The sequence below is a fragment of the Sinocyclocheilus grahami genome, unplaced genomic scaffold (assembly GCF_001515645.1).
Source record: "Sinocyclocheilus grahami isolate Dianchi unplaced genomic scaffold, SAMN03320097.WGS_v1.1 scaffold344.1, whole genome shotgun sequence".
Classification (NCBI taxonomy): Eukaryota; Metazoa; Chordata; class Actinopteri; order Cypriniformes; family Cyprinidae; genus Sinocyclocheilus; species Sinocyclocheilus grahami.
Genome location: NW_015505523.1, coordinates 3,102,957 through 3,119,013, shown reverse-complemented (window position 1 = coordinate 3,119,013; position 16,057 = coordinate 3,102,957). Strand labels below are relative to the sequence as shown.

General features: G+C 35.2%; 1 protein-coding gene across 1 annotated transcript in view; it reads right to left on the bottom strand.

The window, feature by feature from the left end:
* pcxa (pyruvate carboxylase a) overlaps positions 1 to 16,057 on the bottom strand; it is a 153,659-nt gene that overhangs the window by 131,862 nt on the left and 5,740 nt on the right. The window contains exons 4-6 of the mRNA XM_016228863.1: positions 13,312 to 13,457; positions 12,962 to 13,079; positions 10,892 to 11,043 (exon numbers count right to left, since the gene is read on the bottom strand). Coding sequence (XP_016084349.1) covers positions 10,892 to 11,043; positions 12,962 to 13,079; positions 13,312 to 13,457 — 416 coding nt within the window. The remainder of the gene's footprint in view (positions 1 to 10,891; positions 11,044 to 12,961; positions 13,080 to 13,311; positions 13,458 to 16,057) is intronic.

The window sequence follows — 16,057 nt, the reverse complement described above, 5'->3', positions numbered from 1 at the left end:
TTTTTTTTGGGGGGGGGGGGGGGTTCCATTTTCTTATGACAAGTGTGGCTAATACCAAGTTACCACATTATTCTTGCAGCAATAATAGTCAACTATGATATATTTTTGTGGAAATGATGGTACATTGTGGTAAGGAAGGATTATTGGAAAGGCAGCAAGACAGCAGGTTGCCTCTTACTAGGCCACGTCTTGACACACACACACACACACACACACCACATAAAGCCCAATAGGGGTTCCATAATCCAGTCCCCAAATTTCGCAGAAGTGCAATCCAATTCGTCCTTAGACCTGACGCAGCTGCCAAATTTCCTAACTCAACACATTTGGATACACACCGCCTCTCTCACACACAGACGTGTAGTGTTTGGAGAGTAAAGCATCCTTGATAACTGGCTGTCAACACACACTGAGATCAAACAACCAACCTTTCAAATTCCTGGCTGATATTCATACTCACACCCGCTCGAAAATCTCACAAGCCCTGCGAGACCGCGAGAAGACATGAAGACTGTACACTTAGAATTGAGTGCATCAATCATTCTCAGCACTTTCTCTCACACACACACACACGTTGAAATACAGTGAGCAGATTAAAACTATTAGACCGTTGCAATGAAAGAGATGAAACTAAACAAGACGGCGCACAGTGCCCACAAGAAGAAAGGTACAGACAGGTAATTAAATGGGTAAAATGAGAGGAGGAAAGGATGGAGAGCAAGAGAGAGGAGGACAGATGGCATTCCACCGAGAGGACTAAAGAGGGTGAGAAAGAAGGAGGGAGAGAGATGAGTAATTATGAGTTTCACAGCTTGATACAATTTCTAATTACTTCACAACATCCATAGCATAAACAGGGTCTGCCGGTTATGACAAAAGACAGAAGAGGTCAAAGAGGGAGGGGTTTGGGGTTGGTTTTTATTTAAGAGTCAGTATATGGAATTATGACTGACAGAAGAAGAGAGAAACAGACAAGGGGGCTTAAAAGCAAATCTTTGACCACCATTCCAGGGGAAAAATCTTAATTTCAAATTCAAATGAGTAATTATTATGAGTTTATTAATACCAGGGTATAATCAACTAAAACTGACATTTTTTTCTTTAATACATGCGAGTGCACAATCTTAATCCGTATTTACAAATAGGAGTATGCGATATAATGATTTTTGATCATTAATGATTAAAAATGTCTCCACGATCTGCTTTTGAAGAAATATCGTAGATCGCACATTCTATCAGTTGCAGTTCTGACACCTCTGTCTAAATATACTATACAACGCAACATACATTCACATCACGTTAACTCAGTGGTAGAGTTACACTCACGGGACACTGCACTTATTCGCAATCACAAAAGTAAATTTTTTGCCTGTGTTTTAAAGCCTTGCAGGTTAAAGGGTTAGTTCACCCAAAAATGAAAATTCTGTCATTAATTACTCACCCTCATGTCGTTCTAAACCCTTAAGACCTCCGTTCATCTTCTGAACACAAATCAAGCTATTCTTGATGAATTCTGAGAGCTCTCTGACCCTCCCATAGACAGCAATGATCAAGGTTCAGAAACATAGCAAGGAGGTCACACGGCTGACACAGAATAGCTTGTTTATGTTCAGTGGATACTCTCCAAAATGGCACCAGGGTGACGTGGAGGAGACAAAATGTTGAAGTCGTTATTTTTGTTTTCCTTGTGTACAAAAAGTATTCTCGTAGCTTCGTAAAATTACGGTTGAACCCCTGATGTCATATGGATTATTTTACCGATCTCCTTGCTACGTTTCTAGACGTTGATCGTGTTAATTACATTGCTGTCTTTGGGAGGGACAGAGAGCTCTCAGAATTCATCAAAAATATCTTAATTTGTGTTCCGAAGATGAACGGAGGTCTGACGGGTTTAGAACGACATGAGGATGAGTAATTAATGACAGGATTTTCTTGAATGCTACTGCTAAATACACCTACTGTTCCTGAAAAATAAAGCAATGTTGAAATAAAGCAATTGGCAGTACTGCTCAGACAACTTGCAAAATAGTAAAACCAACATGACAAATAATAGTGACAAAAACGTGAATCGTGATTTTCCTGAAAAAAATTGTGATATTTTTGCTATATCACCCTCTGCTACTTCCAAAACAAAATGGTAAAATATATTCTTAAAGTGTTTCTTACAAATATCATAAACTACTTTATTATTTATACTATTGTGTTCCGAAGATGAACGGAGGTCTGACGGGTTTAGAACGACATGAGGATGAGTAATTAATGACAGGATTTTCTTGAATGCTACTGCTAAATACACCTACTGTTCCTGAAAAATAAAGCAATGTTGAAATAAAGCAATTGGCAGTACTGCTCAGACAACTTGCAAAATAGTAAAACCAACATGACAAATAATAGTGACAAAAACGTGAATCGTGATTTTCCTGAAAAAAATTGTGATATTTTTGCTATATCACCCTCTGCTACTTCCAAAACAAAATGGTAAAATATATTCTTAAAGTGTTTCTTACAAATATCATAAACTACTTTATTATTTATACTAAAATTTGTGACCGTAAATACATTTATAATGTTAGAAAAGATTCCCATTTCAAATAAATGATGTTCTTTTTATTTATCAAATAATACTGTAAACAAATTATTATGGTTGCCACAAAAAAAAAAAAAAAAACTATTTAATAGACTGAAATAATGGCTGCCGAAAAATCAACTGTGTCATCACAGGAATAAATTACACTTTAAAGTATATTTTAAAATTATTTTATATTTATATTAAAAACTGTTATGTCACAATATTTTTAATGTATATTTGCTCAAATATTTTCCCTTATAACATTTTGTAGCTCCATGTTATTTTCCATCACAAAACATGAATAGAGATCTTAGGCAGAACTTCTCTCAGACAAAGAAAGTGGATTGTGATTTTATACTGCCAAGCTCTAAATAGGGAAAAAAAAGCAGCATTAAAATTTCATAAAAGCAGCGCTTACCACTTGTGTGGTTATATTGAAGTCTTCTGAAGTCATTTGATAGCTTTGTGTGAGGAACGGTCTGAAAAATGTGTCATTGTTTACTAATAATGTCTCCTCTGGTATAGCCATCAAACTCTCACTTTTGTAAATGTATTCATAGTTGGTCACATGACATGGAAAAAAAATCTATACCATTTCACACCAATGATGTCAAACTTTTTTTTTAAGAGGTGTGAAGGGGAACACTGTCAGTAAATAATGTATTTTCAGTCTACTTCTCATTCAAAGATATACGACTTCATAAGACTCGGAATATGGTTTGTTTGAGTCACATGGACTACTTCAAGTTTCACGGTCTAAATCACTTCATATCATAGTGTCAAATCTATTTTCCTTGTATTCAAAGCATACGCTCTGACATTCAGCTTAAAATATCGTCCGTTCTTGTGTTTTACATAAAAATGAAAATATGGTGTTGGTATGAAAATTGACAGAATTTTATATTTTATGTCAATAATTCCTTTTTTCACCATCCAATTTTGTTGTACCAAAAAGAACAGCTCAGAAATTCTGCCTAACACTTTGAATAATATGAAATATGAGAGGACGGGTAAATGATATTCACTTATTACACTTTCACATTTTTTTGTAAATTTGGTTACATCCTCGCATGAAAGAGATAGAGACCGTAGTAAGAGTGAGAAAAAAAGATTCTGACAAGCAAAGACGACACAGGAATGCAATCACTGAAGTTAAACAGCGTTATGTTATTAGCAGCAAAGATGCTTATGTTCACAATCAACCTCAGCGTGCCTCAAACACAGGCAAACGGGGTTTATAACAGTGAGTGTTGAGTGTGGGTCTGAAACCACATCAAGGCTGTGATCCCCAACCTGTGCTTCAGGCACTGTGGGTAGAGCAGCTGTCTCCATGGCAACAGCTGCCATAAAACAAAAAAAGGAAAAACACATTAAAACAGGGGAGATGTTTCGGTCATGTTAATACCATTTAATTCCTCATCCTGATGTCTGGCCTGCACATAAAAAAGCTATAACAGTGACCACAACAATATAAGCACCACCCCAAGAAGGACAAGGTCGACGAAATGTGCGTAACGTAATTGGTGGACAGTCGTCGTCTCACATATTCCTCCCTCCATGACAACACGGTTATCCGTTTAACAGGGCTCTGACAAAAAGGACAAATTACAAGGCTGCCCATCATGGGGTCAACACGGAGAACTGCAACAAAATAAAAAAAAAACTATTGAGAGGAATCTGTGCCGGCAAACACTGCTTCAAGCCCTTGGAGAACAGAAAGAAACAAAAACGACAGACATCCTGCACAGGAGAACAAAAAACACTGAGCATGAAATGGCGATAGCTCTGAAGGTCAGAGAGAACACAGCCACATCCTGTCTTTTTATTAGTTAGGACATGGATGTAGTTGAATAATCCTATAAACAAATGCTATCTGTTATATATAAATTAAATAGGCCTAAATATAATTTTGTTTTGCAACTTCTTGTTTTAGCTAGGGATAGGGTTCATTATATATTACAATGGAAATAAAAAAAACTATATTATGCGTTTATTATCTCCATTTATTTATTATATTTTAGTTGACAATGTATTATTATAAAGACTTGAAGTTGTGTTCTTAGGTTATGCACAATAAATAATTTAAAATAAATAAACGGTCATAATGGCATCATCATCATCCTTTAGGAAAGAAAACTCCACTAATTAAAGTCCACTAATGTTTATTTATATTTATGATTAAGGTGACATAAGATGTCAGCTCTGTTACCAAGTGTATATTTGTAGACATCAGTATTAAATTCTTCAAATAAATGCCTTGTAGTTTCAAAACTTTTAGCATATTTAACTGGCAAAAAGATCAACCCTGTTACATTTCGAAAGACAATTATAAAATGGAAATAAAACCTCAAATTGCCAACTAAAATATTAAAGTAAACATACAAAGAAAATAAAGTTTTATTTAAAAGTTGTGTTCTTAAATCAACCCCATCACCATAATATTTATGTCCTTTTAAAGTAAACTATTCCAAAACATAAATAAATAAACTTTGATAATGGCATCACTGTACTTTAGGAAAGCAATCTTCACTGATTAAAGCCCATTCGTTTTTATAATTGTATCTTATTTTTAACTTATTATTATTTTATTTTATTCTAAATTTTGTCAGTGAGTAGGACATAAGTTAACCGGTCATCTCTATTACCAAGTGTATATTTGTAGACATCAGTATTAAATTCTTCAAATAAATGCCTTGTAGTTTCAAAACCTTAAGCAAACCTAACTGGCAAAATGATCAACCCTGTTACATTTCGAAAGACATAATTAAATATTAAAATAGTAATAAAACTTAACTGTCAACTAAAATTTGAAAGTAAACATACAAACTAAATAAAGTATCATTTATCAATAAGTTGTGTTCTTAAAATCAACCCCATCACCATAATATTTCATCCCTTTTAAAATAACAAATTATTCCAAAAAATAAATAAATAAATTTTGATATTGGCATCACCATCCTTTAGGACAGCAACCTTCACTGATTAAAGTCCACTCATTTTATGATTCTATCTTATTTTTAATTTTGTCAGTGAATAGGGCACAAGTTTACACATCAACTCTGTTACAAAGTATAAATTTGTAGACATCAGTATTAAATTCTCCATGAATTGCATTGTCGTTTCACAACCAAGCATAATTAACTGGCAAAACCATCAACCCTGCTACCATCAAATTGGTTGCATTTCAGAAAGAATTATATTAAATTATTATAATGGATTATATGTATAAATTTGGCACAATGCAATTGCTTATATTTGTCAAACTACATGTTTAAAACAATACCAAATATCTGAAAGAAATGCACCAAACCAGAAAAGTCACCTGTCTCATGGAACGACCCAGTTATTCTTACGGCTACTGTTGGGAACTGTTTAACATCTGCTAAAGGTCAGTTCAAGTCATGTTTGCCCCAATATAAAGAACGGGAAACATTATCACACGTGACATTTCCATTTCTGTGACACACAGTCCTAATGATTAAACATGATAGTGACAGGCCATTTCGCCCTTACAGAATTACATGAAACTTCTACCACGCTTCCAAAAATGGTATTAGACAATTAAGAGAGCCAGGGAGAATTTTCTTTGACATTAAAGACAGAGCGTGAGAGAACAAAGGAATACATCCCACTGCTCTTAAGAGAAAAGCTGTACTCAGCAGTAGGAAATGAGATTGAGGGGAGCTTCAAGCGTCTAAGGGAACATGTCAAAAGCTCAAATTAGGTTTTAATGCATGCTCTGAGAAATCTGAAAGCCTGGCCATCTTCTCCATTTCCCTCGTCCATATGATAGAACAGATGGAGGAGAGATTTTAGCTCCCTCACTCTCTTTATCTTTCTCTCTCTCCTTCACCAGGTTCCATCACTTCTTTTACAGACACACACACACACACACACACACACACACACTCACACAGACAATACTCCATATCTCTCTCGCTCGCACACACGCACGCACATAAATGCTAATGCATTCATATTCTCCAGAACGTGTAACAACTGACAGCAGACAGTCCAGAAGGGGTGAAAGACAGGTGACCGGCGCTGTATTTTAGCTGTACGTGCATCTGTTGAATTCAGAAGTGGACGTCAAAAGGAACTCTACACCGATAACACACTCAATGAATCTGTTCAGTGTGGCAGACAATTCCAGCCTCTCCAAATGTAATCATGCATGTTTATTCAGGAACTCTATATCTAAAATTGCTAGGTATTAAAAAATGTAAATGTCTTCAACATTACTTGGAAAAATCTACCAAGTGTAAGATCTTTCATGAATAGTCGGAAGCTTTATTAATACTACGCAAGAAATGTCATGTTTGTGATTCATCAGACTGCCACAAACTCTGCAAGGCAGGCGTGCAATTGCGCACATAGAGGGAACGTGGTGTATCTGTGCGTGGACATGATTACACACACTCTCACAAACAAGTCAACAGAAATTGCAAAAACTGCTGCAAACCATGAAATTAACTGCATTTTGAGTGTGAAGTGGGTTAAAAATAAACATAAGCAGGGTTCTGGGTCCACTCGTGAAAATTAGTGCATTTTTTGCAACAAATGCTCACACTGAACCTTGATGCTAAAATGAATATTGCAAGTTTGAATCTGAAAGCCTGCTCCCTTTACTCCATTCTACACGTCTTCCCTTGGAATAGTTCACACAAATATGAAAATTCTGTCATCATTTACTCACCCTCATGTCATGTATGACTCTCTTCTGTGGAACATAAAAGATGATATTTCAAAAACCGTTAGGGTCCAAAACAACATTGGACCCCATTAACACCAACACAGTTTCACGGAAGAAAGTCTGGAATGACATGAGGGTTAGTAGGGTTAACTCTCCCTTTAATATGACTAAAATTGCAAAAGCATTAAACACAAAAGATGAAACACCAAAGTTGAACATTTTCAAGCAATTCTTCTACTTCAGATCAGAGAAGTCAATTCAATCTTCACCAAGTCTTGGAGTAATTAATCTTTCCCCTTCAAAAGCAGGCTTCAATATACTCTTTTTCTGAGTTCAGAATGACTCTTTCTCTCATGAAGTCAGATCATCGGCACAGGCACATGTCAATAGTCAGTCAATAAAGCTCTCTCTTCATATACAGCCCTAAACTGTCACTTTAGGACGACAAATATAAACACATTGGAACACTAAAGATGAAGAACACAGAGGACAACAGCGGCTTTTCATTTATGCATTTGACATTTTTGTCCAAAATTACTTGCTGCAAATCGCACATATACGTGTGTCCTCAATGGAATTTGATCAAAGACGCAGCAAAAAGCACCTCTTTTGATTTTGAGCTAACTGTCAGTTTGACTTGCATTTTCTGCTTGTATGATATAGTTTGTGTTATAAAAGAAAAGCTTTGGCATCTGCCTCAAAAAAAAAAAAGTTAATGATCAATATTATGCGAGCAACTGATGCCATCTGCTATATTATCAGACAAGCCTTCGCTCGTACATGGAAGTCCTGAGTTGGTTCCTTTAAACTGAATTATTCAGAATTTATGCAAAAATTTGTTCCAATGTTGTTACCAGATCAGCCACAGAGGATAAAACCAGTATTTTTTTCCCTCTTCTAAATCTTTAAATAAACCCTGACAGGTGCATGCTGTCATATGTCAGCCTTCATTCCCAAACGAACAAGTAATAATCGGTAAGGACACCAACATTTGCTCCCAGGTAATTGAGCTTTACTAAGTTAACTTTAATTCATTTTCTTATTGATTCAGGTCAAAGCAGAGTTCATAATGCACAGTGAGCATGCTGTAGAACAGCTCTGTGCAGTTAACACTAATGCTATTAGATGTAATTCTTTTCAAAAGAAGCTTTTTTGCTAGAAAATGCTTTAAGTGTTTGCCTTGACTCTGATCTGCATTCTCTGCTGTTTTTAATCATGATATCATGTGATTTCTTTAAAAGAAAAATAACAAAAATGCTGTACAATGACATTATTCATTCCGGCCTACTTAAAAAGATAGTTCAATTAAATTAAAAGGATAGTTCACCCAAAAATGAAAATTCTGTCATTGATTACTCAGCCTCATGTCGCTCCAAACCCGTAAGATCTTCGTTCATCTTCGGAACACAAATTAAGATATTTTTTAACAAATCCGAGAGCTTTCTGTCCCTACATAGACTGCAATGCAACTGACACGTTCAAAACTCAGAAAGGTAGTAAGGACATCATTAAAATAGTCCAAGTGACATCAGTGGTTCAACTGTAATTTTATAAAGCTACGAGAATACTTTTTGTGCGCAAAGAAAACTAAAATATGGACTTTATTCAACAATTTCTTCTCTTCCAGTCAGTCTCTACTACCATTCATCACATGGACTATCTTAATGTCCTTACTACCATTCTGGGCCTTAAATGTGGTAGTTGCGTTGCTCTCAATGCCAGGTCAGAAAGCTCTTGGATTTCATCAAAAATATCTTAATTTGTGTTCTGAAGATGAACAAATGTCTTACGGGTTTGGAACGACATCAGCCAGAATTTTCATTTTTGGGTTAAATATCCCTTTAAGAAAAATATCCAAAATATCATGACTGAAAATCACATTTTCTTTGAGAAATTCTGTAAAGTTTGTCTTAGTTAACAACAGTAAGCAAGAGGGGAGGAGCTTATCAAATGATCACCTGGCTTGGGTTGCTGTGCAGCTTCAGATTTACCCATAATTTTTGTAACCTGGTGCCAAAAATCTCTGCCAAAGAAAAAGCACCACTCTCTCTCATATCTCCATCAGATAAAATATTAAAATCACAAATGAGAGTTTCAAACCTCCCCAAATGCCAGTGCAGGCAGTCCATATGCTCGCTTAGACTGGCATACAGAGATGAGAGTCAGCCAGATGAACAACATATGAAAAAAAAAACTCCTGTAATAATGAACAGATATCAGTGTCAAGACCAATCTGGATATCATTTGAAAAACACTAAGAGGTTACAGCACAAGTAGTTTTTATGGTGGAAACTGGTTATCAATAAAAGTAATGGATTGCTACAGAGATATTCAGGAGCTTTGTTACTCTTTTAAAGCAGATGTTACTGTGTTTCTATAACGGCTTGTGTGCTGCAGCAAAACAGACCTTTTTTTTTTATCTTGACATATGTTTATGCAGTGAAATGGATGAATGGAAAAGTTTGATTATGGTTGTTATCAATCCAATGGCACAGCAGCGACGCCTGCTGTCTAATTTATTGTACTGCATCCTCAAGTACTGCAACAGACCTCAAATTAGTCTCACATTTTTTTCTAAATTATTTCATCCTTGCTGGCTGCCAATCCAAAAAACAGCATGATGATAAGTACACAATTTTAACTAAAACATACTGTTGACACAGATATGATTAGAAAAAACAACAATGCAAGATATTAACAATAAACTATGTTTTTGAAGAAGAAAATGCTAGAAAAATATGACTGTTTAAAACAATCCAGTCAATAATACGATCCAGTCAACCTGTGCGGGATGAAGTTGAACAGTGAATCAAAACTGGTAAACTGGAGCACTCTACAAGTTAACTAACTCACTCAAGCTCATCCCGTATGAGATTAATCGTATATATACACAACATACTGTAAATACAATATTACAGTGAAGGCAAAAGTGATATTGTTTTGTTGATATTCTTATTACTAAGTTACATGCTAGTCAAATGTGTGGGTCACACTGTGAATACGCTCCTTCATTAAAACTTGTGAAGGAGAATTTGAACAAATTTGAACAATGTTGTAACATTAAAACACCACAATGAATAAAAAGAAACGTGTACTTATTATTATGTTATTTCAGGAGATCAGTTGTACACTAGTGCTGTATCCATTATTTTAATTACAAATTTAAATGAAGTTAATAATTATTTAATTTAATAATTATTCAAATAGCTTTCGATAATATTAATAATTATATTATTATTACTGTTATTTAATTATTATTATTAAATAATCATATTAATTTATAATTACTGAAAACATTTAGTTTAATTTTGCACTACCTAGTAAAATTATGTTTTCGGCAACAAAAATGAGATATTGTTTCAGGACTGTAAATCAAGTAAATTGACTAAAATAACGAATATGATGACAAAATACTGACTACATTTTAAGAATATAGTCAGTGAGATTTTATGGTAATATCAAGTTACTCAGATGAAGTAAATTAACTCAGAACATCCGTTTCAAACTCAATGTTTGAGCAGTAGTTTATCCATACATTCTTTCCGAACCATAAACTTTTGTAAATCAGCATTTGCATACAGTTTGGAAAAAGGTAAATTCTGCCATCTGTCAGATGTTTTCACTTGTACCTGTCGAGCGAGGTTCACGGAGTCAGCAGTGAGTCTGTCTCTGAGGTGTGGGTCCAGCTGTGTGGCCGGTGCGATCTCCACCACCTTCTGGTGTCTCCTCTGGATAGAGCAGTCCCTCTCGTACAAGTGAATGACATTGCCGTATTTATCGCCTACACACAATGGACCGATCAACTCATTGAGCATTACACAGAAGTCTTAAACCCATCTGGCACTGTAAACAAACCCATCTGTTAGTATTTCTCCAAAATATAATAACAACCACAATCATATAACTGATCAATAAACACTATGCAAATTAGCAGGCAACAGAGAACTGCACCATTCTGTTCACTGTTGAGAACAGTGCGCTCTATGCAAATATCCAAATATGTTTTAATTAACTCCCAAACACCACATTTATTTCTGGCAAAAATCTAATTTGCTTTTGGGGGTTTTGAGCGCTTGTTCTGTCACAACGTCTGGAAACAGAGTTGACGTGGAAATCTTTACTTACTCATCCTTATGTCTTTCCAAACCTGAGTGACTTTCATTTCATGGGACACAAAAGGAGAAATTTAAAAGAGTCCTTGTTGCTCTTTTACAAGCAATTACAATAAATGAGGACTGAAACTCCAAAAGCATCATAAAAATGGTATATATATATATATATATATATTGTGTTCTATATGAGAAAAGTATCAATTTATACACAATTATGTGATACATGAGAGACAAAGTGGTTCATAAATCATTTAAGATGAATCTTTTCAACAAATATCTAAATGAATTATTCACAGTTTGGACTGATCAGGTAAACCTACTAGCGTTGTTTACATGCAAATTAATAATCCATTTGTAATCAGGTTGATAGCTCAATCAGCCTGAGAGTCCTTCATGTAAACACCATTTAATTTGACTGAGCTCAATCTGTAAGAAAATTTGAGTATTTAAAAATTTAAAAATTTTAGCCATGCTAACCCAAAATTCAGGCAAAGATGAAAATGTTGTCATTAATTACTCACCCTCTATTTTAACGATGTCCTATATCTTTCTGGGCTTTGAACATTTCAGTTGCGTTGCTGTCTATGCAGGGTAAGAAAGCTCTTGGATTTCATCAAAAATATCTTAATTTGTGTTGTCTTATGGGTTTGGAACAACATGAGGGTGAGTAATTAATGACAGAATTTTCATTTTTGGGTGAACTATCCCTTTAACGCTTTATTCAAAATACCTTTCGCACACCTTTTTTAAAAAATGTTTATACGCCTCATGAACATTCATGTTATCTTTCAAACTGAAAGAACAGACTTAAGGCCCGTTCACACCAAGCACGATAACTATAAAGATATTAACGATAAAGATATAGTTCTAAAAATCATTCTCAATATTAAAGAATAGCAGAGTCCATACTACAACTACAACGATAAAGGCACAGAGAAACGATATCTTTGGAATCATTTTCAGAACAATTTTTTCCAGCTGATGAACGATACAAACATTGACAGCCAATCAGAATCCATCCTGCTATAACGAGCTCGAGAATTTAAAGCAACAGACACAAGTGCGCTTAGAATAAACAGACGATATCGTCCACTGGTGTGGACACTAATATCGTTATCTTTATAGTTATCTTTATAGTTATCGTTCGGCTTAAATGTCTGTTACATATTTGCTTAAAAAGGCTTTTCTGACTATGGACATGGCAACTTGGTATTGCGAATGCCCAAAAAGTCTGATTGGATTCATTCAGATGAATGAATGAAAAAAAGTGCAATGATGACTCAATGATCCCACTAAAGCAGAAGATTATAAGTGAATAATGACTTAAATTTCAATCTGTCCTCACACAAAGCTACTACACAGCTTCACTTTTATGGTGCTGTTATGTCCTTTTGACAATTAAACCCTTCAGACCAAAGAGCAACGGTTTTCCTTTTGTGTGACAGGTTTGGAATGTAATAAAGGTGAGTAAATGAGGACAATGTTAATTTCTGGTTAATCGTTTTCTTTATTATTAGGATACTTAATCTGCTATTTTTTGACCAAAGACTGACCAAACACAAACCAATAGCGAACAAACTCACTTACCCATGATCTGCACCTCGATGTGTCTGGGTTTCTCAATGAACTTTTCCACAAACAGAGCTCCATTGCCAAAGGCTGCCAGGGCCTCAGAGTACGCACGCTGATAGTTCTCCTCTAGTTCCTGATCACACATAAAGCCACAGGGTCACCCAGTACAAATACCCAGCACACCAATTCATACAGCACAAGTAACTCAAGAGCCAACAAACCTAAAGTGCACACAAGGGCCTCACTTTTGCGTTCATTTAAAAGCCCTCCAGTGTCAAAGCTCACAACTGGCTCTCAGAAGGAATGGTCCAAAGATTAAAAGTGTTCTAATACCTTACAAATAATTTTACTCTCGGACACATTACCTCATACTCCCTGACCACTCGCATTCCACGGCCTCCGCCTCCATATGCAGCCTTGAAGATAATCGGGAAACCATAGCTGTTGGAGAACTCTTGAGCTTCCTGCAAAGACGAGATGGGAGCATCTGTTCCAGGTACCACCGGCACACCTGCAGGATGACCAGATAGATCTGCCTTATTACATTTTTTTTTTTTAGGGGGGGGAACATGCACCATAGCAATGCCATTCCATTCTTTGATGTACCATGTACATATGTGACCCTGGACCACAAAACCAGTCTTAAGTCGCTGGGGTATATTTGTAGCAATAGCCAAAAATACATTGTATGGGTCAAAATTATTGATTTTTCTTTTATGCCAAAAATCATTAGGATATTTAGTAAAGATAATGTTCCATGAAGATATTTTGAAAATTTCCTACTGTAAATACATTAAAACTTCAGTTTTGATTAGTAATATGCATTGCTAAGAACTTCATTTGGACAACTTTTAAGGTGATTTTCTCGATATTTGGATTTTATTTTTTTTTTGCAGCCTCAGATTCCAGATATTCAAATAGTTGTATCTCTGCCAAATATTGTCCTATCCTAACAAATCATACATCAATTAAAAGCATATTTATTCAGCTTTCAGATGATACATACACCTCAATTTAGAAAAATTTATACTTAAGACTGGTTTTGTGGTCCAGGGTCACATATCATGATGCAATACCAGTTTAGTAGACTATTTTTTTAGTTAACTATCCCTTTATGTTAAATAATAATAAAAAAATATATATATTTTCATTTGAAAAAGCATTTATTAAGTATTTTATTAATATTACAAGGCACACTTTAGCTTTAATAGAGCGCCACAGTTTGGTTCTGAAAATCAGTTACATTAATTTTCTCTATAGGGAGACTGATTTTTAATCATTAAAAATAATAAAGTTAAATCCAGACCTACTGTGAGCTACAAGGCTGATAATTAGTGGAATATGCATTTTTTTGAAGCCATCAGCCAGTATTATTTCAACCTATTTTTTTTATTAATCATGTTTAACAGAGGAATTCCTGGTGAAAACAACATTACCTATGATTCTGCAAAAAAATTTCCATAATTAGAAAATCCTGACAAGCAAATTACATCAAAAGAATACATAACATTAACTTTTTAGACACGACCGAATTGCCTCGATACCATCGAGTATCGAAAAACGTCTTGTCGTTCGGTACCACATTTCGATATCTAAGGGGTTAATCTCATCAGCGTCAGTGAGCCAATAAGCCTGCAGCACTAGCTGGTGTGTTCGACTAGAAGAGGTGCGGCGCAGATCGATCAGTGTTTGACATCCACGAGAGCGATTCGAAAGCACACGGAGCAGTCTGCTCTCTTTAGCTCTCGTGGTACTGTAATACCACCAGTATAGAGTAGCGCGTGTTATGTGACCATTCATGCAAACTGTATCATCATGCGACATAAGACAATAAATCAGATTTATATTCCGCTTTTACTCAAAACTCACTCTACACTGACGCGACAAAGCGACCGTTGCAAATCATTTTAAGTTTGTGTAAGTACGTCATAAATAGAACAAGGCATCAGTTTAATGTCGGGTTTTGTCGCGCCACGCTGCATTCAGTGTACACAGCGTCACTGATTATAATGGGTTCTACTGTATTTTGCCGCTCGCGTCTGGTGTAGACACTGTGTTGGTGAGGAGGAAAGCCTTTGTGTCCTATTCCTTAGCGGACAGCAAGAAACCCACAAAAAATAAATAAATAACAGAGAGAGAATAATAATAATAATAAGTTATTCTCTCTATGCTATTTTCCAATGTTTCAAGTGATGCAGGTGTTTTTTTCCCTTTAAATTAAAAAAACAAATTTTTCATAATGTTTAATGAAATTATTTGGTAGTCTGAGGGGGGCGCAACCAAAAAAGTTTGAGAACCACTGGTCTAAAGTTAACAGACAGTGTTTAGTGCAGTGCACATGTTTACATATGTTTATTCTAGTGACTTTGAATTAACTGAATAGTGTGGTAAAGCAACAGATTTGTTTTTATATTTCTGCAATCTACTTTAGTTTGTGATTTGTTACTGACTTTCATATTAATGTTTACACCAGGCTTATTTGTCAGTGCTTTATGTTGTCATAATTATTACATGCTTACAAGGTTGGAAGTTCAACAAATCAGTCAGTATACTGTGATTGCAGTTGTTAAATAAAAATGTCATTCATATCAATTCACGCATCACCTAATTTCATCGTGACATATAGGCCTGGCCTACAGAAAAGAACATTTATGTTTAATCTATCTAATATTGTGTTGGTCATACTATACAATGATTTATAGCTTGTCTTTGTTGAATAATACAGAACATAAAGAGCTTTAAAAAAAATGTATTGCATATTAAATCGCAATCGCAATATTGGCAACAAAAAAAATAAATAAAAAATCGCAATTAGATTATTTTCCAAAATCGTTCAGCCCTACTTGGCAGGTCTTAAAATCTGGAAAATAAAACATCATATGAATAACAACACATGACATATTACACTGTCATTATTTATTTAACAAAAATAAAGCCAAGATTGAAAGCCATGTGTAACAAAGTTAGGACACCCTATGATTCATTGCTTGTAGATCCACTTTTAGCAGCAAAAATAATTCTCTCACATCGTTCTGGAGGAATTTTGGCCCACTCTTCTTTACAACGTTTCTCTAGTTTATTGAGATTTATGGGCATTTGTTTATGCACAGC